This window comes from Notothenia rossii, assembly GCF_949606895.1.
Source record: "Notothenia rossii genome assembly, chromosome: 2".
NCBI classification, from domain to species: domain Eukaryota; kingdom Metazoa; phylum Chordata; class Actinopteri; order Perciformes; family Nototheniidae; genus Notothenia; species Notothenia rossii.
The window spans coordinates 15,403,282-15,428,673 of record NC_136904.1 but is presented as its reverse complement, the minus strand read 5'-3'; the positions used below and the strand labels follow the sequence as shown (position 1 = coordinate 15,428,673).

Genomic DNA, 25,392 nt, shown 5'->3' with positions numbered 1-25,392 from the left:
CATTTAAATGCAGTATAGATTGATTGGGTAGCGAGTGTGAGGACACAAAGAGTCAGGTAGTATTTCATCATCATTTTTAAGATTTGAGAGTTATTTATTTCATCTATAAGACACTAACATTCTTACTGAGTGTTTTTGTGCATTTGTGTGGGACAGTGTGTTTGAAAAGGAAAGGATTTAAGATGATATTCTGAGTACATACTGTAGTAGACACAGCCCAATGTACTTAAGTCTTTCAGTTCGAGAACATGTTCCTTAGACACTACAATATAGAAAACACTAGATAGGGAAACTGAAATTGGTGTCTTAGACAAGTGTAGTTTGAGATTAAAAGAAGTGGAAGTGGATGGACATGCCGTGCGTTTCAGTGGCAGCAGCTTGCTGCTGGCATTATTAGTGCATACCTGCTATCTCAGTGCCTGCCTACTCATATACTCTTAGTCTTTGTCTGTGTAGGAAGCCAAAGACATAAATAACATTTAAATATCATGTTTTTAATAACATTTTCATCCCTCTTTTCAGGAAATGAAAATCCATGCTAAAACTTAAAATGAGAAACAAAAGCAGTTAAGACAACCATCGGAACACACCATGCTTTTTGTCCAAATAATAAGAGCTTAGAGGGAGCTGAGGCAGGCTACACACACTGATGCTCCAATTGGCTAACATTTAGAGGGAAACTTCTGTTCTGGATTTATTTGTGAAATATAATGTTTTCCCATTTTCAGACTTGGTATATGTAGTTTCTTACTGTATATGTGGTTTTATGTTTGTCTGATGTCAAGCACATATAAATAACATTAAACACATCAGTCCATTGGTTTGGACAGCAATATAATGGTGAAGTATTATTTGAAATTGACATCATGCTGTTTAACTTAATTCCGTTATTTATTTGATGAACTTTTATTGTTCTATTGTTCTTTTATTGTGTATTGCGCCGTTGTGATTAAGAGTCAGTTGAGCCAGAAGGCAAAGCTCAAAATCCAGTCCATCTTCACTCCTGTTGGGAAAATACTGAATGTACTCTTCCGATATGAGAGTAGCTCAAGAGAACAAAGGCGCTACGTGACAGGATGTATGATTACCTAGAAGAGCGTCAGGACACACTGTTTTAGGCAGATGATGTGATTAACATGATGATTCAGCCTCTATGGAGACAGACATATGACAAGCATGATCATTTCTGACGTGGGTCTTAGCTAATCTAAAGAAAACATTGTATACTGCTTTGAACCGGTATTTCTGCATCTTTTGACTGTGTAACACCCTCTCTTGTATATAAGCATATCAAGGACACTGTTCGGTGAACTAGTTGTATCGTATGCTCTGTATGTGATGACTAGTTCCATTCTTGCAAGGATTCATAAATACATGTATCCTGATATTGAAGCTCAAGCCGGTGGCGGGTAATATTTCTCTAACATTTCCTATCCTCACGAGTCATGAAAGATGGGTGATGATTGAAAGAACAAGATTGCAAGTACAAACAGCCAAAATAAGTTTTCATCTTGAGGGTTGCTGGCATCTCCCTCAGGGATAAGGTGAGAACTTCAGTCACCATTGAGTGACTTGGAGTAGAGCTGCTGCTCCTTTGTGTAAGAAGGAGCCAGTTGAAGTGGTTTAGGCACCTGGCCGCCTCCCTAGAGAGGTGATGCAGGCATATCCAGCTGGGAGCAGACCATTGCACAGAACCAGGAGGACCAGGTGGAGGGATCAGACCAGAATTAGAGCTATAGTTGATGTGGCCATGGGAAAGGGAAGTTTGGGGCCATCTGCTGGCAGCTGATTCCCACAGGACCCGACTTGGGATAAGCGATGGAAAATGGACGGATGGATGGATTATTGTTTCATTGCTGACATAATGATTTAATGGGCATGATTTGTTTAGCAAAAGCCTGTGTGCTAATACCTATCGATAGGTGATTAAGTCATCTTTTATTTTGTATAACAAGCATCCTTCTAATACTCTGGGTAAAAATTCCAAAGGTTTATTAATTACAGTATTTCCTCTTATGTATCCGTTCTCAGGAGAGCTTCTGCTGTAATATGTGTCATAATTTCAGTCACTTCTTCAGCCTCATTTCTTTCTCCTCTGACACCGTTACTCTCCTATCACATCTCTGCTGCGTTGCCCATTGTTTTTGAAATTATTTTTCTCTTTTTAGACAAATAAAATTGAGAGCTGGTTTTAGATGAAGTGATTACTTAAAAAACAAGCACTCTTTCTACTGCTTCCTTTTTCTGCTTTCTGTCTCTTTCCATCTATCTTGTTCCCTTTTATCAAATGGAAGTTTATTGAAAGCTTTGATTGAAGACCATATGTTTAAAACAACTGGATAGGGATGACGAGATAATTGACATTAATTAAGGGAATTGAATTGTTCGAATTAAAGCAAAATCCCTCCTAATACAGACATACACCGGAAAGGACAAACATGAATATGTACACAGTATTAGTGGAACCGAGACTCACAAACACATCCTTCTGTTGAACATGCTGACGTTAATATGCTTCTATGCATTTTTTAAATGTGAGGCTAATTAAGACTCTTTAGGCTTTACAAGATACGTCTTCCAGCTGGTTGAGTAAAGCGTGGACTGACTTGTAGTTATCAATACAAAACTGCCTTTCCTTCTCTGGCTCCAAATCAACGTACTTGTTCTGATATACACAATTATCGTGTGAAACAATTATTTGGTTGACTGCACAGCACACAGAAAGCTGATTAGTGGATATCATTACTTCTATTCCTGTTTCCTTGCCTTTTGAGACTAAAGTCATAGCCCTTGCTGAGGTCCCCTGGTTATTAAAACAACACAGGCCTTAACCACTGAACTTCTTCTGAGCCAGCTGAGCCAACAAGCTTCTTGTTTTTCTCATGAATAAGAGATTAAATGGCTCTTGTGAATTTAGGAGTAAATGCACACAAACACAGTGTGCATGGTGTGGCTGGCAGTTTCAGGGCACCTTTGAGCTGGGTTTTCACTGATCAGCACGCTCTGGGCTCCGCTAACTTCTTACCACTGTATCTGCTGACACTACGACAGTATCTTGTTTTTGAATTAATTACTATAACATGGCTTACAAGTTGTTGATAATATTTTGGCCGTTCAGTGGTTGGAGCTGACGGCCCATATGAGGTCACTGTTGCCTAGTAAGCTGGTTCGAGTCCCAAGCCAGTACATTTCAGGAAATGTCCTCTCCTCTATCTCTCGCTTTGAACTCTAAGATCAGAAATAAAGGCCCCTGCATGAACTTGTTTATTCGTTTTAACGCAATATGATTTGATAAATGCTTAAAATAATCCATCACAGTGGACATATACATCTATGAGGAGCAAATTAAAATCGCAGAGCCACTAAACCATAGACCTATAACGGGTGCTTGGGCTCAAGAATGATTAAGTAATACAACACATTCACAGCTGGGGTTAGGCATGTAAGAGAGGAACCTCAACATGAGTTGTTAATTTGGCTGTTAAAGAAGAGGTCATTGTAACCCGAGACTCCCCAGTCGGTTGAAAATCAACAATTCCTCTTCCTACAAACTACTTATTATTCCTGTTCCATATGTGTGACATCAGGAATGTATTGTAAGGGTAACATGCTGTGATTGCACTGTGATTTATTCTGTTGAGCTGTTGCTTACATTGTCTTTTTGCATTGTGTTTGTATGTGCACCCCGAATTTAAATCAAATTAGCCTTGGAGGGAAATCTGAGATAACCTTGAACCATGAAGTGCAAAGTGAATCCCATCTCTTTGATCGTGTCCAATCTTCATGATTTAAGAGAGCAAAGTGTGATTTGATGTGTTAAAGTGTAATAACTCTGCAGCAAAAGCCTAAAGAGGGAAGCAAGATGTTTTATTAAGTTAGTCTTTGTGCTGATTTATTTTGTACAAGATAGGGGAGAAAAAGGTCTGGTGATTTACAAATGTTGATGACAGTCTGATCTGATTTGATTGTAAAATATGTAAGAGTTGTTCCTATCCTCACACTGTTGTTTTTTTCAACAGTGTGAAAATATAGATGGAGCACTCTAATGTGGCCTACAGAAATGTACAATTATTATGTAATCCAATATATGTTGGGAATAGTTTTAAACATTGCACAATAATACATTCATGCATTAATTCATGGTACAATATATACTATTCATACTGTAAGCCACGGTTCTATGAAGACAGGACTAGAAGTTTAATATTAGGGGTTTTAGTCTCTATGGTCTTAAATATTGTGCACAGCGTTTTGAAAGAGAGGAGACCACCGTGCTTTAATAAGAATAACAAGAGCAGAGGAAGATCTTGGAATCTGTGGCAAAACTTTATCAAGTTTTAAGCCTATTGAAGTAAACTTTATACAGTCATTTCCAATCAACCTATTGGAAACTACTGGGTAGGTTGAAACATTGTAAAATAATGAAAAGATGATTTTCAATTTGTATTCACTTTTTTTGATTAAACTTGCAAAACCAGCAGCACAGTAAGTAGAAAATGTGATAATCAGAATAAATCACTTACACATTGAATGGTTGCCAGGCCGGCCACTGTGCTTTCATTTTGATGACTGTCAGGACCTCATCACCCTAAAGAAGAGAGACAGACAAAAGACACAAAAGCTGAATCTCAGTCAACTAAAATAATCCACACTTTTGAAACATCCTGCTTCACTGCTAAATGATAAAAAAAAGAACAATGGAAGACTTTCCATTTACACAATATGGTTCATTATGGTCAGGGGATAATGATGTTTTTTGTGTTCAAAGATTACACTTTCCGGCAAGATACATTTTTGAATTGGCCTCTGCTAAAGTTCATCAAACCTCAACATGCGCTTTCACATTGAGAGTGTACAAAAGATCATCCCTTAAATGATTACATTATTTTATGGATTTAACTTTAAGGTTTTACGACTTTAAGAACATTAATATAGCAGCAAACAGAATCAGATTTGCCAAGTAAAAGGAATTTGCTTTGGTATCTGGTGGAGCGAACATAAACAATCTAAGAAAAATAAGCTGCAATAGTGGGTAAAAAAATTAATATATAAGGATAATAGAAAACAAGTATTCTTAAGAAACAATTTAGCATTAAAAAGGATACTAAAGAACAGTATTTACACCAATATTAAATGTAACTAATACAAAGAACCTTAAAAGCTAAAAACAAGTACACTTAGGATAATGACAATATGACAGCATATGGCTACAGTGTATTACATTTTAAAGTGGAGGGCTGTGCAGACATGTTATACATTTACACCCCCTCTGTACATGCTGTAGTCTAAGTGCATGCCTGTCCCTAATGAAAACATGTCAGTACAGCCTTGAAAATGGTAAGCTAAAGGAAGTGTAGTGTAAGTTTAATCAGAGAGACTATATTCATGCTTCATTCACTCTCTGCTTTTAATCAGCTAATTTCTCACTTGTTTACTAGATGTTGCCACGATCTCCTTCAGCCAATCACGTGGCTGCTGCCAAACTTAAAATATATTCTCTTCTCTGCTTCTGTAAGCTGTCATTTTATGCAATATTGTTGCAGCAAATCTCCTCTTTCACCTTCAGCCTTGTTTTTATCTCATCACCATCACCATCAGTGTCTAGACCCCATGTCCCCAGGTTCCTATTCTACTCACAGCTTCACCATCCTCTTAAAATAGTTGAAGTAAAAATGGGGTCCATTTGCCAAAGACTATTCCCATTTTTCAACCCTCAGTGCACAAGTCAATAAAAACTCTGTAATTTAAAAAATCTCTGGTTGAAATTGGCTAATGCACACAGTATCTGAAGTGAATACTGATAGGGACACCTGCAAAAGCAAGGTCTACATAAATGACAACAATACCTTAAAAGATCCAATAAAAATTGACATTTACATTATAAAGCAGGGGTGTCAAACTCAAGGCCCGGGGGCCAAATCCGGCCCACGACTTCATTTTATGTGGCCTCGCAAGAGCATGCAAAGAGTATAATATGTTTATTATACGGTTACATGCCACTTTACAGAAGCAGGTTGCCCATAAACTAGATGTCCCACAATGCATCTCGTTTTGTGACATGCCACTGAAGAGACTTGCAATTATTTGCCCTGGACTTCTGCTTTCAGACGTAGTTAGTTATTAACCTATCCGATAAAAATCCAATTCAGAGGCAATAATGTAACATATAATACATTATTTTATATATATTTTTTTTATTTTTTTTATTTATTCTACTAAAATCATACAAAAACAAAAACGTATAATTCCTACACACAAATGAACACAATTAGTAGAAGCAGGAGGGCTGAAGCATAGCTTATGGGGAGTAGCCCTCCCGTGCATCATCATTAGCATCAATATAATAATAATGGCATTTATTTCATCAAAAACGTATAGAAATTAAGGAGTACAAAGAAACAAAGAAAACCAATGAAAACTGAAAAAAATAAAATAAAATAGGGCAAGAAAAAAGCGAATGCATACAGTATATAAGTAATACTGGGAATATCCAATACCTGTTAGCTGGAGTAATCTGCAAATATAATTGTTTTTACTTTAGTTTTGAAATGTTGATGACTATTGATACTTGAAAGGTCTGGGTGAAGTCCATTCCACGTTCTAACTCCGATTATGGATAAGCTGTCTGATTTGATGGTTGTTCTACAGGGCTTGCTACACAACCAGTTAGGATGCCTGGTTGGGTATTTCATGACTGTGGCTTGGAACTGCTTTTGAATGTTAGTAGGCATTTTATTATGGAAAATGTTGTGCATAATCAGTACTGTTTTAAGCTTAACTATATCAACACATTTGAATAGATTGAGTTTTTTAAATATGGGAGTTGTGTGTTCATATTTACCAACACCACAGACGATTCATAATACTTTTTTTTGAGATGTCATTATTTTTTGTAGATTTGTTGAGTATGTGTTTCCCCATATTTCGGAGCAGTAATAAAGTCAAGGGAGAAAAAGACTGTTATAAAGAGTTCTGAGTATTTTTTCATCGAGAATGTTCTTAGTACGATACAAAATACCTATTGTTTTGACAGTTTAGTTTGTACATAATTGATATGGTGCTCCGATATAATTATATATTTATATATGTATATTTATATAGTTACAACCGGCCCTTTGAGTGCAACCACTATGCTAATGTGGCCCTCGATGAAATTGAGTTTGACACCCCTGTTATAAAGCTTTACAAATTCAGCTGTTCTTTTTGTTGCATAGCTTTCATAGAAGATGACATTGTATTGTATTGTGTTTGTGTTATTGTGTCTAATCCCCATTGGATGCATTTTATGTTTTCCCATTGTGGAAAGCATACAAATATTCTTATTTCTTTAGAGCAAGCTTAGTGTTTACAGTGGAATATTAGATTGCATGTATCATCAGCTACAGATATAGTATGCATGGGATGTGGGGGATGAGAGGATGAGAATATGTTGTGGAAAAATGGGTTTTAAAAAAAATGCCAGTATATGGATCAATCAAACGCGCAACAATCTAGTCAAAAGCCACAGAGAAGAAGATGACATGGTCACAAATGTACTCTTCAGGTGTTGCAAAACGGATGAAAAGTGTTCAATTTCCATGCAAATTTCTGTCTTTCATAAAAGAATGTGTGTATGCATATTTACAAGGTGCTATGTTGCTGCAACTCTATTTCCTGTGGTCAGAAAAAGGGTTTGTTCAAGTAGCCAAAACGACAGCACACCCATCTCTGGCTCTGTGTTATTGAATTGCATAGCAGGAAATCTGACAGGCTGATAATAAGCACAGCAGACTAATCCTATTTCAGATTCAAGGGTGTTACTGATGGGCTGTGCCTCTGCTCAGGATTTAAATATGATATGTTTGTGCTTTTTGCATAGTTCCACAACCCAACACAGTATTGCATTCTTAGGAAAGCGTTACACTTTCGAATAAACATTTCAGTAACTATTAAATCAGTAAGTGAAGCACTTCAGAACTTAAAATGAATAGCATTTGAAGTGTGAAAAAAAAAGTCAAGGTGCTAGTTTGGTTTCTGTTCCTGGGTGGATTCAAACTCTTATATTTGTTTTTGAATACACTAAAGCTGTGACCGTATTGCCCCTTCTCAAGTAACTGAAGATAAAAATACATCGAGAGAAAGTTTAGTTTTTATCAGACCACCTCTCTCCTAAATGAGATCTAGGACAGTTATTCACCATCCAATTTCCTTGGCTGAAGGTAAAAAGAAAGAACAAAACAGGTGAGATAAAGAATAAAGCTGGCGAATATTGCTGCGAGACCTTTAGAGAAACGGATATCTCACAACCAGCAGCGTCAAAGACAGTGACAAGGATAGTGAGCAAGCCAAAAAAACACCCTCGCCAATAATTTTGTCTCTTGGCAGCCATTTGCAGAACAAATTGAACTGTCAAGATGCGACTCATAACTGCTGAAAAGGACACATTTTATGTTCTGCACCTGCAACCCCAGAAACAACATCACAGTCTCCTCATTTTCTCTCCCTCTACTTTGCTCTTGAACATCCCAAAATATCTAACTCTGAATAGCTCACCTCTCACAAATTCCAATTAAGGTTCCAGTGGGGACCTTTCTCCCTGCGTATGCCTCTCCACCTCCGTTTCTTAATTCTTACTTGCTACCCCTTATCCCTCAACCTATCCTAAGGGAGTGCATGTACGTAGACACGTTAGTTTAGCTGCTATAGGCTTGGACTGTCGGGGAACACACCTTACTTCGTCTTTCTGTCTGTTTGTACCTGTGTACAGTACTCATGTTCCGATTAACCCAGCTTCCTCCAAATCTCTTTTCTGTGTCCATATATACGCCGGGATCCTGAGTCGAGGCTAATACTATTGCTGTGGTCGTGTGTCCTGGATGCTCTATTCTGAGGTACTGGATCTGAGTCCTGGACTTCGAGTCGTGGCTGAACCAGTCTCTGCGGTCCTGCCTGACTCTCACCATACTACTTCCCTGATGGCTCCCACAAGATTGCTGACATCCTCGTGGATTCATCTTCTTATTATAGACAGGTATTTCCAAACATTTGGTCTACCTACGCTGTAAAATGTATTAACTCTTCGATTTACACACGGCATCTATTGCACGTCTGTCCGTCCTGGGAGAGGGATCCCTCCTCTGTTGCTCTCCCTGAGGTTCTCCCATGTTCCCCTTTAAACTGTGGGTTTTCTCTAGAAGTGTTTCCTTGTACGATGTGAGGGTCAAAGGACAGAGGGTTTCGTATTGTCATACTGATATTCTGTACAAACTGTGAAGTCCATTGAGACAAATGTAACATTTGTGATATTGGGCTATATAAATAAACATTGATTGATTGATTGATTGATTGATTGATTGATTGATTGATTGATTGATTCATATACAATGGGAAGTTAAAATTGATAGAATGCTTTTCTCCAGAAGTGATTATAAAATATAAGTGGAGACAGGTGTGTGGATTTTAAAGTGCAACTCTGCACCACTGTGTAAATGTGTGTTTCTTTTTAGGAGACGACAGCAGGGACTTTTCTCCCTCCCTAAAGTGAAAGTACATCACAGGGTAAAGCTCTTAATAGGTGAGGGAAACTCATTTAATAGGTATCAGTGGGGCTAATATCATTAGCACAATTATCACGATTATCAGCGAAACGCAGCTTACTGTGGTCATGAAAATACCACAGCAACACTTAATTCATAAACATAACTAATATGTTGTCGTTTGTAAATATTTATAATAAGTATGATCCAAAACAGCACATCATTTTCAAGTAGAGCATCATGCTTAGGCTACACCACTCAGTATATAATCAGTTATAAATGACACAAATTAGCCCCAACATCTTTGACATAAGAAAAACTACATTTGTAATTTATTGTACACTTTAATTGTAGTAGTTAGATAGAAACACACACCTCTGCAAGGGCATCTCCCACATGTCCTCCAGACATGCAGATACCCCTGTGTCCAGTTCAAAGTTCCTTGACTTACATAGCTTTAACCCAGGGGTCTCCAACACGTCGAGCGGTGAGCTACTGAAAAGCTTGCGGACAGCTTTTCAGTAGCTCACCGCTCGATTATTGATTATAGCGTAGTAACGTTGCTTCTTGATTTTTCGGCCGCGGCTGGACAATAACATTTTTTTGTTTTTGAATGTTTTCTGTGACACGAATATTAAATTGGTCGGTGACGAAGATATCAAGGAACAGACGTGACAGCGGCACAGAGACACAGGGCTTTGTGTTTTTTTTAAAAACACTCGTTATCATCATGTCAGGTTTTTGATGGATTTAATCAAGTCGGATTGCAGAGTATGAATGTCCTCTTACTATTTTCAGTTGATAAATACGTGTAAAGTTTGTGAAGGCAGGAGGAAAAAGCTTCCGCAATCACCGTCTCCTCTGTTAGTAGCTTAAGTAGCTTAATTCAACTGATGAGGGCTACTTGAATAAATGTAAGCGATGTAATGGAAGTAGCTCTTGGCCACTTTCATTTTTTCAAAGTAGATCTCAGATGAAGAAAGGTTGGAGACCCCTACTTTAAACACATTATTTATAGTTTCCATTAAAGCAATTGCTGCATGTGTATATTGTTTTTTGTGTGTGACGTTTGTTACTTTATAGACTTTAATGAGAACAATTAAATCTGGAGATTAATAATATTACTGATAGCTTCAGTCAAATGTAAAAAGTCCTGGGGCCCTTGAAAAACATGAAACATGCTTTAAAGGTCATTCTTCGTATGCATTTTAAAGTATAAAAAATCACCAATGTGGACTTTTCATATTAACAGCAACAATATTGTCCCGTATGGACTAAATAAAAACAGAATAATAGTAGTAAGCAAAATCAAATACAAATTAAGCAGAAGCCTAATTGTGCATAATAATAGCACTAATGTAAATATTCCTTCCTAATCATACTGGACCCATTCAGAATATCAATTGCTGAACTGCAGTTTTCAAGGTTAAATCACATGAAAAATCAACAATTAAGAAACAAAATGAGTCCAAAGTTGGGAAGAAAGGGACAATTCTTTGAACCATTGAGGTGGATCATTTATGATACAATCATATGTTAAATCTTCAAGATACTGAAAGACAAATCGATAACAATGTGATGGTTCAATGTAAACCAGTGGCGCTGCGCCCAGATGAAAAAAGCATAGCATGGTTTGAACAGATTCAAGGTTTTGTATTTGTCATACGAACATAGCTACAGTGTAGTTATGACGATGAAAGGTTAAAGACTTTGAATGCTTCCACGTATTACACATCGCTATATCATTATGATTTTCTCATTTCCGTAATTTGTATCCTTCACAAGTGCATTAGTAACATTAAGCTCTGCTGTTTACCTCTCATGCAATTCCAATATCAGTGACATTTGATGAGTCCTTCCATTAGAGATACATTTCAAAGTATGCTACCATAAATTAACTCACTTTTGGCACTTCGCACAACTTTGCTTTTGAGTTTAATGACTAGTAGTGGAGACATCTTTTTTTGCTTAATGACAGAATGTGCAACACATCATTACCTTGGCACAGAATCCCAAGACCCTGAATGCTTTTCTCAATTAACAAGTATGACTGTGCTAACATTCCTTCAATCAATTACACCATTATATTCAAGATATAAAATTTGAAGAAAATTGCCGCCTGTTTATTTAACAGTGACAAGGAGCACCTAGCACAAGAATGTCAGACAAATTTGAGAAATGTAGCAGCAGGTCTCTGAGTGAGAGCCGAACAAATCACACATGGAACAATTTGACAAGCTGTCAACTGCATATGTTTTTTTACACAACAGCCAAAGTTGTAAAATTAATTTCTTCAAAGTACAGAATGTCCTAGCTTGAAAAGGTAACTCTGTTTTCCTAAATTAGAAGAAAACTTGTTTTCCTGTCCAAATGTTATTGATTATCATCCTGCAAAAAGAACAAGACTGTGAGAGGTACACTTCTGCATCTTCTCTTCATTCAAAACCACCAAAGAAGATAAAGCACGTTATAATATATTCCATTAGCCATTTCCTGCTTGCAAATGACTGTCTTTGTAAAGAATGTCCTTTGAAAAACATGGATTCTGCTTACTAAATTAGATGTATTTAATGTTTTTCGGACATAGGGGCCACCATACTTTTCCTATTTTCAGAACAGTATGAAGTATATTCTGGTTAGCTGTTAATTGGACGACATCTAACACCACTAATTAAAGTCCTCCCACTGGTAGAATTATTTCTAAATCCACTCCCTACTTTATGTCAGCGGGAGGCAGAGAGGGATGGAATTTGAAAGATTACGAGTAAGTAGACCTTCTGCTGCTCGAATGGAGTGTATTTCCTCTAATGACAGCTCAAGCTGAACCCTATTAGCAATGTAACTTGTTCTTCGCTTCTCCTGCACAGCACACACAGTGGTTAGCTTTTCAGAGAGCCTGTCATTTCCTACTACTAATTTAATATTGAGCAAAATCTAATTTATATTTCTGTTGCATCCTGCATGGTATCAGCTAAGGGACAACCTCTCAGCAGCTCATTAGGATAAGCTCAAGAAGTGTATTTTCAAGGTAAATGCTTTAATACGGCAAGATATTAGTTACTTATAAACACACGCACAACATCAGCCTTCACATCTTCTTTTGATTTTCATTGTTTAATTGAATTACCAATGTATGATTGTTGATGATGACCAAGTGTCATGACACAACTAAAACCAAGCTTCAAACTTGTTTAAAAACTCTACTGACTCATCCTTTCAATACCTTTACAGCACGGCAAAGTTCACAAAATAAATAATGATTACAATGGATCTTCCTTTCCTTTTGTGTTTACTGTTTTGAACTGCAAATCAGATGAAACCTCTGATCTCTTGTTAAACTCGTTTAAATTGACTAAACGTTTTTAAAGGAATGCAAATAAGTTGTTGTCCTCAATCATTGTATTGATGCATCATGTTGTGCATCACAATCTCTGCTTCATTAATAACTGTCAGCCGGACACATCTGCCCACATGGACAAAGACCAGGGCTTGAATCACGGAGTACAAAGTGTGAAAATATTCTAAACATAAACAAAACATCTGCTCCAAGTAATCTCACTATAGTCCAGGGAAGCCAGCGCACATTTATCAATGTCAGGCAAGTCATTTACTCCCGATTTAAGACACTCTCATAAACTGGGTATTGTGTGGCACAATATTTATATAATCAATGTGGTGTTGTTGTTATTAAATCAGAATTGTCTATAAAAGAAAGCAACCTTATATTTTGTTACCCATGAATGTGCTTAAGACAAGCAACATGGTATTTGGTGGCTGCATCAGATATTTCTGGTTCTGGCAATTCTGAGCACATTGTCAATGTATGACCCCCCAGTGGTTAATAAAACTCTTGGACAATATTTGTTGTTTTGATTTTGACGCTTTTAATAAAAAAGTAGATATCTGCATAAACTGTACCTTCATGTTCATTAAAGGTCGACAGCTGTTCCATCTGGGCACAGCGTCACTGATTTACATTGAACCATCACATTGTTATTGATCTGTCTTTCAGTATCTTGAAGATTTAACATATTAAGATTGTATTATAAATAATCCAACCCAAGGGTTCAAAGAATTGTTCCTTTCTTCCCAACTTTAGTACTGCAGTTCAGCAATTAATATTCTGAATGGGTCCAGTATGATTAGGAATTAACATTTACATTACAGCCAAGTGTATTATCCAAAATGTGGCTTCTGCTTAATTTGTATTTGATTTTGCTCTTGACCTTTTTAATAGAGACACTATGCTGGAAGTGAGGCCATTGTCATTGAGACCTCTGAACCCCTGAGACCAAGTCTATCCTGCTGGGGTGCAATAGCCCTGTCTTAGTCCCTCACAGTGAGGTGATCAGCCATGAAATTGGCTCAAGGCGGGCTCAGGGTGTAGTCTTTGAATACTGCAGCAACGAGATAATTCCCAAGTAGTGAATGGTTCTCTCATTGGCAAAGAAAAACCTTAGCAACCCTTACATCGTTTGCTTTTGCTTTCAAAACCAGTCTCTTGTGCTTTTCTGGGAATACATTGCTCGACACTAATGCATCATGAGGGTTCGTTACAGGACACATTTCTGTGCAAATACTTTCTCACAAAACTATGTCTACAAGTTCCATTAATAGCCTTGGCATTCATTATTTCTGTTTGATTTACATATGAAGAACTGGTTCTGATTTGATATTCATTGTAAACTCCATGGAAGTTCTTTACACAACACAAACCCAGCATGACATTTGAGTCCAAAGTATGAATATCTCGATATACCTTCTCAAATAAAACAATGATGTAGGAGGAATTACCGTGAGTGCTTTTGCAATGCTATGTGTGTCATTCCTCAGTTGCTATCAGAGCATACACCACCAAAGATAAACTCAAAAACACTGACACACGTGTTGCGTTGTCTCTAGTACAGGTGCTGTTTTCGAAAAACAGCTGTAAATATGGGATATATATTATTGTCAGTACGCATATCAAGCAGTGTGAGCCTTTCCATGGGATGCATAGGATTTGCGGCTGTGTACATGTTGATCAGCGCCTTATACTGAGTTGCAAAATTATATGCATGCTCATGCATTAATTGGCTTTCAAATGCCAACCTGGATTGGACTGTAACGGCCCGTCCACACACAGGCGTGTCTGAAGCTTAGCGATTTTTTGCGAGGAACGCGACCAACAACCAATCACATGAATCTCCCGCCCCCGACATACAAAGCAATAGCAATGTTAAAACTAAGTAAACTGGATATAAACTCCTCAAACAGGCAAAAACCTACCAGTTTCACCCACTGTCTCTGCCACCTCCCTCCATGCCTGGTTCCTCCGGTTTGTATCCCGGTAAATAGTTCTGGCCGTAAAGAACCGGGTGATTTGTTACCGTAATTTCTCGTTTGGAATATGAGGAAATGAACTGCGGTCTGGCTCTCCCAGCTTGCACGCGGTTTGATTGGCTAGCGCTTGTACTGGCGGGATTTGCATAAACGGGATTTGATTGGATGATGCCAGCTTCGAAAGCATTGGGAGCATCAAAAGTTGAACATTGCTCAACTTTTGATGCTCACGATGCTTGCAAAGCCATGCTCCGCTCCCCACAATGCAGTTCGGCGAAGATTAAAAATCTTCTACGTCACCCCATTCAAGTGAATGGGCGAAGCTTTGAAAGATTTTTTTCATGCCTGTGTGTGGACGGGCCGTAAGGGATTCTCTACATCTGTGTACATGAGAAGCACTGACTTCAACGCAGAGCACTTTGTCTGCTGTCAATTACTGCAGAGGATCACAGAAGATGGTTGCTGTCAGGAAAATAGACTCAGATCAACAATATGTGCAAGTGAGGCAATAAGCAGAGTTGACATTATCCTAGAAAACAGTAAATAGATATTGTGTTGCATCATCATCAGTGTGAGAAAAAGTTTTTAGAGAGTACTTGTCCATGGACAAGTGAGTTTGGCAATTTACTTGTCCGAATACATTTTTCACTTGTCCAGAATGGACAAAAATTGGGGCCACTGGAATCTTCTTCTTCGCCATCGTATTTTACATTTTCACACATAGGGTTGGGTATCGTTTGGATTCGAACGATTCCGGTTCTGCTTTTCGATTCTGGTTATTTTCGGTTCTTTGAGAGGGTAAAAATAAGTCCCATGATAAAGTGGGAGAAAAATATATTTATGAAAACATTAAGTCAAATCTGTATTCCTATTTACAAATCACTTCATACTGTTTAATTTATTATGGTTATTGAATATAATTATATAAAAATAATCTCTGCATTGTTTAGTTAGTTCTAAGTGGTGCAGTTTGAGAATGTACAATTGGCCCAGTCTCCTCTGATGTTACACTGCAACCTGCCTGATACCTGCCTATGTAGAAAAGCGCTAGGCCTTAAATATAATGATAATAGGCTAATAATAATAGCTTATAATAATAAGTAATAATTAATTATTCGCTTTTCTACAACTCAAAGACGCTTGCACGCTTACACATGTCCTTATGCATGTGTATTACATGCTGCATCTGCCCAGCTGCTCACTGTTTGTAAAAGTAAATAAATAGTATTTTCATTTAAATAATGTAGTTGCTATACCCTGCTTCATAAACAACACTGACATCCCTGTGCTCCTCTGAGTCTGGGGGTCCGGGGATGTGAGGACAGCGCGAGGACACAGGGAGGCTGCTTCACTTCATAAAGGAAATGGCGGTCAATATTAACAACACATGAGCTAAAACGCTTAATAACCTTCATTACGTGTCAGATAAAGAACATAAGAAAGTTTGAAAAAGATGAGGCTGTTAAACGGGCAGCGGATCCGCTGTGTGTAGAAAAAGAGAGAGACGCTGAGCTGCACCATGCAGCGAACAGCTGATCCGGAGCATAGAGAGAGAGCTGTGGTCCGCGGGGCTCGGCCTCGCCTCCTATCCTCACAACTCTTATTAATCCCGGTACCGGACAATTGTTATTTGTTCCTACTCGGAACAGAGTTTTGCTTCCCAACCCTGCCACTGTGCTACACTTCCAGCGCTGCCCCGCCCAGCCCCCGTCTGTACAGAAAAAGGCGAGATGCATTTCCTTAGGAATCGACAAGCAGAACCGAAACTAACATTTCTAAACGAACAATGGCGGACACTGACAATTTGCGAATGAGTTCTGCCTTTTGTAAACTGAATTTATCAATAAATCAGGGCGAAAAACGTCACTTGTCCGCCGGACAAGTCAATTGAAATATCTACTTGTCCGATATTGTAAATAACACGTCCCGGACGGTGGGACGTGTACTTTTTCGCACACTGAGCAATAATTAAAACATAAACTCACTTGTATTGGTTTAATGATATTTTTTTAAGTGCTGATGAAGAACCATTTCTCAGGATCAAGCGTTAAAACCAGACAAAAAAGTAAAAAACAACTGTTCCCGTTATAACACCCAGAATTGTGTCAGCAGATCTATAGGTTCCAGAAAGCTTTTGTAAATGCACACTATGGGAGAAAGTACAGGGAATACTAAGAGAGAAAAAGCAGTGCACTCTGCCATCTTATCACAGCTAAGTGTTAAAATAGGAATAACTCTGTTGTTGAGGAGATGTACGTGTCGCAGATTTGTGTTTCATTATATTTTGGCCTGCTTGTTATGAATTTGTTTAGTTATTGCATCTTGGTCTGGGGTGATAAATGTATTATTACTTAGTCTTTCCACTATACCGGTATATTTTTAAACTGCCTCTGGTTCGATATTCAGGGAGGCTATTCCCCCAAACAATTATCTTTGCATACATTCACATAATGAAAAATGAACATCTTGCGCTTTCTCACTTGATGTGTGTGTGTAAATGTGCTTTGCATATATTTCCTGCATCTGCTGTAGCACACAAAAGTGTGAAGAAGTAATCATTTGTTTTTATTAGCAATTATCATGTTCAAAAGTGACAGGTAATGCCATAATTGAATTCTTCTAGTATCTCTTAAATGTGGCGGTGAGGGACACTGGGAGTTTAGATAAGGCAGCATTGACAGACAGGAGAAGAGTGGACCATTAAAGAAATGAGTGCCTTAGGCAGCAGAATACTTCTTTCGTAAATGTGTCTTCTTAGAGAGTCATTAGTGTCACAAGTCTACAGTAGTATGATCATTGGAATTACTTAAAGCAAAAATGTCTATGGTGCCATTCTGAATTACAGTATCAAGCCCCATCTTTCTATTTCTATATTTTTGCCTGAGAGGAAGATCGAGCTAACCTCCTTGGAGAGGAATATCAACCCGGTAGAGATGAAAAGAATGATCTCAAGAGCACAGTTAGTTTTATTTGCCATTGTTGAGAAAACAAAGCCAGCTGAGAGACTGATCTGTCAGTCTGTAGGCGGAAATCATTCAGACATGACAAGAGGAAGGATGGTATATTGATCACAAGTACTGAGAAATGCAGTCACTCGCATGCACATGCAAGATGTTCTTGCTGAGAGTTTTGTAGATGTCAGACCTCAAATTAAATGAACCCCTGTAGTGTTATGCACTGCAGAGAAATTCATTGAAGTGCATGTTGTTCCAAAACATTTTTCAACTCCTAACTCATTAGAGACACTCTACTCTAAAGGTCACTATCTTCTCTAACAGTCATATCAGATTCTGGCCACAAAGCAGTCCTCAAATTAGTTTTATATGACTATTGAAACTTTACAACTAGGCAGGAGGCAAGGCAAACAACTGCAATGAAAGCTTGAGGAAAAAAAGCAATAGCTCATAATTAGACATAGATTAGACATTTCAGCTACAAAGAACAGAATGTTTTTGAAGAAAGCTGCATCCACAGTAAAAGCCATGTCTTACTACAAATGTCAAGGAACCATCAAGAAAAACCCTCACCTTAGTGACCTGATGGTGTGCGCAGTACAGCCATTGAATGGCTACACTGGATCAACAGAAAAAAAGTAATCTTCACAGTGTTAGACTGTGAGTAATATGTGTGTACAGTCAAGGTGCAAGGACTCTATGAGTAACTCAGGACTAAATAATTCAGTAATAAATTAACTCCTAATTAAATGCAGATTGAAACATGTGTCACTTCTGCCTGCAGCTAAACACGAACAAAGCTGTCATTTTAGAAAGCTAAATATTATGATCTCAAGGTTAAAAAATGTAAATTCCTTTTTGTTATTCTTTGTATGGACTTTTTTGTTGAGATTGCCTGGATCAAGATAATATTTCTCCAACAATGGAACATTCATCTGCTGGAGGATATGTGAGTGTACATAAAGCTCATACGATTGGCCTCAAGCCTCCCAGTATGAGAGTCAGGCTAATAGGGCGGTCATATGGTTTATGGATTCTCTCCCACCAGTGAGTCCTGCAAGTCTGTTTGTTTCGGTCAAACTTGAATATGTTTCTACATTTTTGCTATGTTTGCTCAATCAAACAACCCAGCTCATATTGTGAAAGAAGATTATTGTAAAAAGATCAGCGATTCATTTCCAGAACAGAGGACTGCTTGTATCTATTAGAGAAGACACATCATGCGGTGCAGATGACATACTCTCATCTTTGAGGGAAAAGATTCATATTGCATGAATAATTTCCATCTAATGCTGACAAGCGCAGTGAACCTTCATTTGCAATGCTTGATTTAGCATTTGTAATTCCCTGTTAGGCAAGAAACGGCATTTAAACTGGCATTGTCGCAGATAGGAATTTGTTAGGAACAGAGTCACAGTGTTAATATGGTTTAATATTGCCTGCTTGCTCCACTGACATTTATAATGGTTTAATATAAATATGGAAAGGAAGGCAGTCGTACAGAAGTCCATGTGCACTCAACAAAATACATGTACTTAGAACTAAATCTATGCAATCAAATAGACATTGTGATATGATAGTGATATACATGTCTTTGCAAAAACACTACAAAGGTAGTGTCGAAGAATGACTGAAGATTATATGAATAAGCGAGCGGCTCAATTTAGACCGGGACTAAAGTCGTGAGAACAGATTTGGAGTTAAGGTGGAAACATTCATTTTACATTAAAGCTGAACAATATTAAGTGGCTATAGATTTCACAAGCTAAAAACCAGAGCCAAGGGAAGGTTTTTTTTGTTGGATATTTTTATCCACCTAATAAATGAACACAAAACACAACAGGGAAAATTAACTAAATACATTGAAGCCTACATTTTCAATACAGTTGTCCATGCAGACTGTAAGGATCATTTGTTCAGTGGTTTTATAAGAGTCAACAGACATTAAGAGTGAAAGGGATGTTATGATGGAAAAGATAATGTGTCAGTAACCTTACTGGACCCGGTCTATAAACACCTTTAAACACATCCTGGCCGTTTCTCAATGTCGAGTAGAGCTGCTGCAGAGCCACTATTTCAAGTACACTACGTCATCGAGTGGCGCAGAACGACTGTTTGAATGCATGTTAAATGCCCAGCATTCGGCGCCACTCGATGACGTAGTATTCTTGAAATAGTGGCTCTGCAGCAGCTCTACTCGACATTGAGAAACGGCCACAGTTTGCTGAATTTAATCCGCTTTTAAAACCCAATAATACAGGCAGAGGCTTTAGGAGCTGAATATCAATAACCGGCTAACATTAAAGATGAAGAATGTGTTAGTAGGGATGGGTATCGTTAGGATTTTATCGATACCGGTACTGCTTATCGGTATTTTTAGATACTCTTATCGATACTTTTCAATAATTTGGTGCTCAAAATTATAGACATGAATACAAGATGTGAAGATTAAACAGTCATTTTATTCTAATTTTTTTGCAGAAATAACTGTATAACTTATACATTAGCTTCTCAGAAGCAGACAAAAATAAATAAAATAACTTAAAGGGGCCTGGCTCGCCCTATCATGCTTTTTGGGGTTTTCCCTCAGACAGAGGAGGAAAAGAGGCATTTTTTAAAACATTTTTTAACATTTGTAAATCAGTTACATCTTCATCCAGACATTTCAAACTGACAACCTAGCTCGACAAGAGATCCTTAAAACAATGTCCTACAGTGACATCATGCAAAACTGTGATATGAAGAAATTGGTAAAAAGGCTAAGCTGGCAAAAAGATAAAGGCGAGTATGTATACAGGACTGTCTCAGAAAATTAGAATATTGTGATAAAGTTCTTTATTTTCTGTAATGCAATTAAAAAAACAAAAATGTCATACATTCTGGATTCATTACAAATCAACTGAAATATTGCAAGCCTTTTATTATTTTAATATTGCTGATTATGGCATACAGCTTAAGAAAACTCAAAAATCCTATCTCAAAAAATTAGAATAGTTCCTCAGACCAAGTAAAAAAAAAAGATTTATAACAGCAAAACACAATCAAACATTTGAAAATGTCCATTAATGCACTCAGTACTTGGTTGGGAATCCTTTTGCACGGATTACTGCATCAATGCGGCGTGGCATGGAGGCAATCAGCCTGTGGCATTGCTGAGGTGTTATGGATGCCCAGGATGCTTCAATAGCGGCCTTTAGCTCATTAGCATTGTTGGGTCTGGTGTCTTTCAGCTTCTTCTTCACAATACCCCACATATTCTCTATGGGGTTCAGGTCAGGGGAATTTGCAGGCCAATCGAGGACAGTAATGCCATGGTCAGTACACCAGTTACTGGTGGTTTTGGCACTGTGGGCAGGTGCCAGATCATGCTGGAAAATGAATTCCTCATCTCCATAGAGCTTTTCAGCAGACGGAAGCATGTAGTGCTCTAAAATCTCTTGGTACACAGCTGCATTTACTCTGGGCTTGATGAAACACAGTGGACCAACACCAGCAGCTGACATGGCTCCCCAAACCATCGCTGACTGTGGGAACTTCACACTGGATTTCAAGCAACTTGGATTTTGCTCCTCTCCAGCCTTTCTCCAGACTCTGGCGCCTTGACTTCCAAATGAAATACAAAACTTGCTTTCGTCTGAAAAGAGGACTTTGGACCACTGTGCAACTGTCCAGTGCTTCTTTTCCTTAGCCCAAGTCAGACGCCTCTTCCGTTGTCTTGAGTTCAGAAGTGGCTTGACCATGGGAATACGGCTATTGTAGCCCATTTCCCGGACACGTCTGTGAACAGTGACTTTTGATACCTGGACTCCAGCTTCAGTCCACTGTCTTTGAAGCTCCCCCAAATTCTGGAAGCGACTCTTCTTCACAATGCTGTTAAGGCTGCGGTCATCTCTCTTGGTTGTGCAGCGTTTCCTGCCACATTTCCCCCTTCCAACAGACTTTTTGTGGATGTGCTTTGAAACTGCACTCTGTGAACAGCTTGCTCTTTGAGAAATTTCTTTTTGTGTCTTACCCTCCTGATGGAGGGTGTCAATGACGGTCCTCTGGACAGCAGTCAGATCAGCAGTCTTCCCCATACTTGTGATTTAGTTTACTGAACCAAGCTGAGTGTTTTTCAAGGCTCAGGAAACCCTTGCAGGTGTTTCGAGTTAATTAGACGATTCAAGTGATTCGCTGAACACCCTACTAGTATACTTTTTCATGATATTCTAATATTTAGAGATAGGATTTTTGAGTTTTCTTAAGCTGTATGCCATAATCAGCAATATTAAAATAATAAAAGGCTTGCAATATTTCAGTTGATTTGTAATGAATCCAGAATGTATGACATTTTTGTTTTTTTAATTGCATTACAGAAAATAAAGAACTTTATCACAATATTCTAATTTTCTGAGACAGTCCTGTATTATTCTGGATTGTACTTTTAAATCATCACAAAATAAATGATGTGCTGAACTGAAACACGTCAAAATGTGTCTGAAGGTTTAAACATAGAACAACGTATTTGAGCTTAAAATATGTAAATTCCTATCAAACGACCAACTATTGCTGAACCATACATTGAAACGTTGACCTTTAACAACATGTAAATGCAGTTTTCCAATTCACAATGACATCTGTAAGTTTAACTGGTTTATAAAGCATTCAATGAAAGGCCAAATTATTATAGGTGTAGGAGTCAGTGTAAATAAACAAAAAAAAGACAAGGCATGTTCCTGCAAGACCTTACTCAGGTCACATTTACACACGGCGCGGCTGAAGCCCACTAGCACTATTAGCACTAGCAGTATCGCTAGCACCGTTTTAGATTCAATGAGTGTCTCGTTTGCAGATGCTTCATTAAGTTGCTTGTATTACCTCCTTTATAAGCAACTAATTGAGTACATAGATTGCACCTTGTACTATCGCCACTACATTTTTTAAAGTGCACCCAGACCTTCGATCGCTTCACTCTGTCCGCCATGCCTGCGGGAGTCTCACAACAATAATAAGGGCGCTGTTGAGAGAGATGACGAGTGGCATTTACAGTGGCCAATCAGAGGGGTCTCAAACCGGATACATCATATGGGATGAGGGCTCCCAACCAACCAGAATGGTTTAAAGTTAAACTAAGGAAGTAGACGTAACACATATACCGATAGTAGCACCGTTTGTCCAGTGGCTTAACGGTATACCCAGTGGCGGCCGGCCCATAGGGGCGCTAGGGGCGCCGCCCCACCTCTTCCCACATACGAAAACAAATATTTAAAAAAATATTAAATAAAAAAATATATATTTAAAAATATATATATTTCAAAAATATATATATTTTATATTTTTAATTTTTAATGAACAAGGTAAATATCATACAATTGGTATCAGTAAAATGTATAATCTACAATAAAATCTTGTTTAAAATTGTGTTACGATGTCTAAAGTTACTGATAAGTCACATGTTTCCGGCCTGGCCTTGCCCTTGGCATTAGTTTATCATTACGGGGCGCTGCCCCCGAGCCAAACAGCAGCAACCAGCACGTTGCAAAAGTCTCAATAGTAAACTGTGCCGCCGAAACATAATTTCAGCCAATCAGCGCCGTCAAATATTTTGGTCACGAGGGCGCTCACGTTGGCGTCCACGTTGCTTACGTGCGTTGACGTGAGTTGTTTTTTAGACTCGTGAGGAACTGGGGTAGTATCTATAGTAACGCAGTGTAGGCGGAGCCGTGACGTTCAATGAGCTCCCCAGAAAAACAACACAGCCGTTAGCTCTTAGCACTCAGAGCTCACAGCTCTTCATATCTGTTCAGAAACTAGACGAAAGTTAAACAAGTACAAACCACATACTGTCTGTGTCATGGCGAATACAGTCGCTGGTTTATTTATGTCTGTATAGGCCGTTGTTCTGAGTGTGGACGGTCGGAGCATTTACAACGTTAGCTTAGCCAAATCTCCATTAGAAAACACGCATTTTAAAATGTTTTTTGCCTGCCGTCTGTCTGCAGACATGTCAAAGCCTTAATTCATGGTTTTTACTATCCGGTATCAGTATGTTGTTACTTCGGCATCATTTTGAAACGTGTATTACAATTAAATCACGGTCAAATATGTTCATCTTGTTGTAGTTGTAGCCTCCTTGACAGCGATTCTCTCTTTAGTTTAGCATACTCAGCCCGACTCAGCCTGGTTGTTCCTGGCCCTAGAACCACGATTTTATGGGGTCATTACATCAACAGAAGTCCCAATTTAAGGGGTCATTTCTCCCCAAAAAAAATGTTTTACTCACTATATCAACAGCCCCACCAAAAATATTTTCCACCAGCCGCCACTCGGTACTAAGTCAATACCGGTACCCGATTGGACGGTATCGACTTAGTACCGGTTCTCGATACCCATTCCTAGTTATTAGACAATTATCATCCATCTGTTGAGTCCACAAATTAGAAAAACCCTGAATGGAATCTTGAATTAAAAACAAAATTGAAATACGTATATTTGCATAACAGTAGTGGTTAGAAATTCACTTTTATTTGTATTTTCTTTTGCTGATTTTCTGGAAATCTGTTCAAAAATATGGCAAAACATTTGAATGTAGACCAGGCATGTGTGAAGTAAAGTATGTAATACGAAAAATATACTCCTTCATTACTGTAGAAACGCATAGGGAAATAAACGGTGTTCTTTCCCTCTTCTACATTTCAGGCGTCATTACCACATTAGAATGATGCAAAATAACAATAAAAGCCGTAACATATCTGCCACCTGGAAAACAAATCCTGATTTTAGAAACCATCAAGACATTAAAAGAGACATTTAAAAAAAACTGTGATTAAAAACAATACACTGGCCAACCTGTCAATGCCCAGCATATTCCTTCTTTATGAGGATTATCAAGAACATTTATGAAGATACAAACCACACTAAAGCTCATAAGACGTTCAACATAGCATGCTGTGAAAGACCTTAAAAGAAAAACACTAAGGATTGCCAGCAAAAGCCCAAACATGTGTTCCCAAAATTACACAGCATTCAGAACCATTCAATAAAGGAAGGAAATCATTTCTGATCCACCTGAACCTTTCCAGAGTGAACACAACACCCTGCCAATGGCTGCCACTACAATCTTTCACTTTTGAAAACAAAAAGTGCTGTCACATCATTTATTCCACGATGCATTCACCTGTTAAACTGTGAATAATAAAAGGACTGATTAACAAATCAAAGTCATTTTTTGTGACTTCCATGTATTGTGTGATTGAGGATGTGTGTTTCACTGCTTTGCATGTCTTTCATTTGCACTTTAATGACTGCTTAATGCCAGTGTGTGTTTTCAAGAAAAAGGCCCCCAGGACCAAAGATAGATCTTAAGAGTAACGATGATGCCGATGGTCTTGCTCAGCAAAACAAATGAGTTAGCAGAGATTACTGGGTTCCCACTGCAAATGTAACCGTATAAGCATATTGAATGCCAACAAAGCAGTCTGACACTAAAATGAAAGCAGAGGGGAGAAGGCTATTGAGATTGCCCAAATAATTTACACAGTTTCTAAAGAAAAATTATACTAATGGCTATTCCCAGCTCCTGCTGGCAGTGCTAACACCATGAGAGGTAACATCCCTTCACT

At 38.2% G+C, this 25,392-nt stretch overlaps 1 protein-coding gene across 8 annotated transcripts in view; it reads right to left on the bottom strand.

The window, feature by feature from the left end:
* Positions 1–25,392, bottom strand: part of spon1a (spondin 1a) — a 102,284-nt gene that overhangs the window by 13,551 nt on the left and 63,341 nt on the right. For all 8 annotated transcript variants that reach the window (XM_079663519.1, XM_079663518.1, XM_079663521.1 and 5 more), the window contains one exon: positions 4,524–4,588. In XM_079663519.1, coding sequence (XP_079519645.1) covers positions 4,524–4,588 — 65 coding nt within the window. The remainder of the gene's footprint in view (positions 1–4,523; positions 4,589–25,392) is intronic.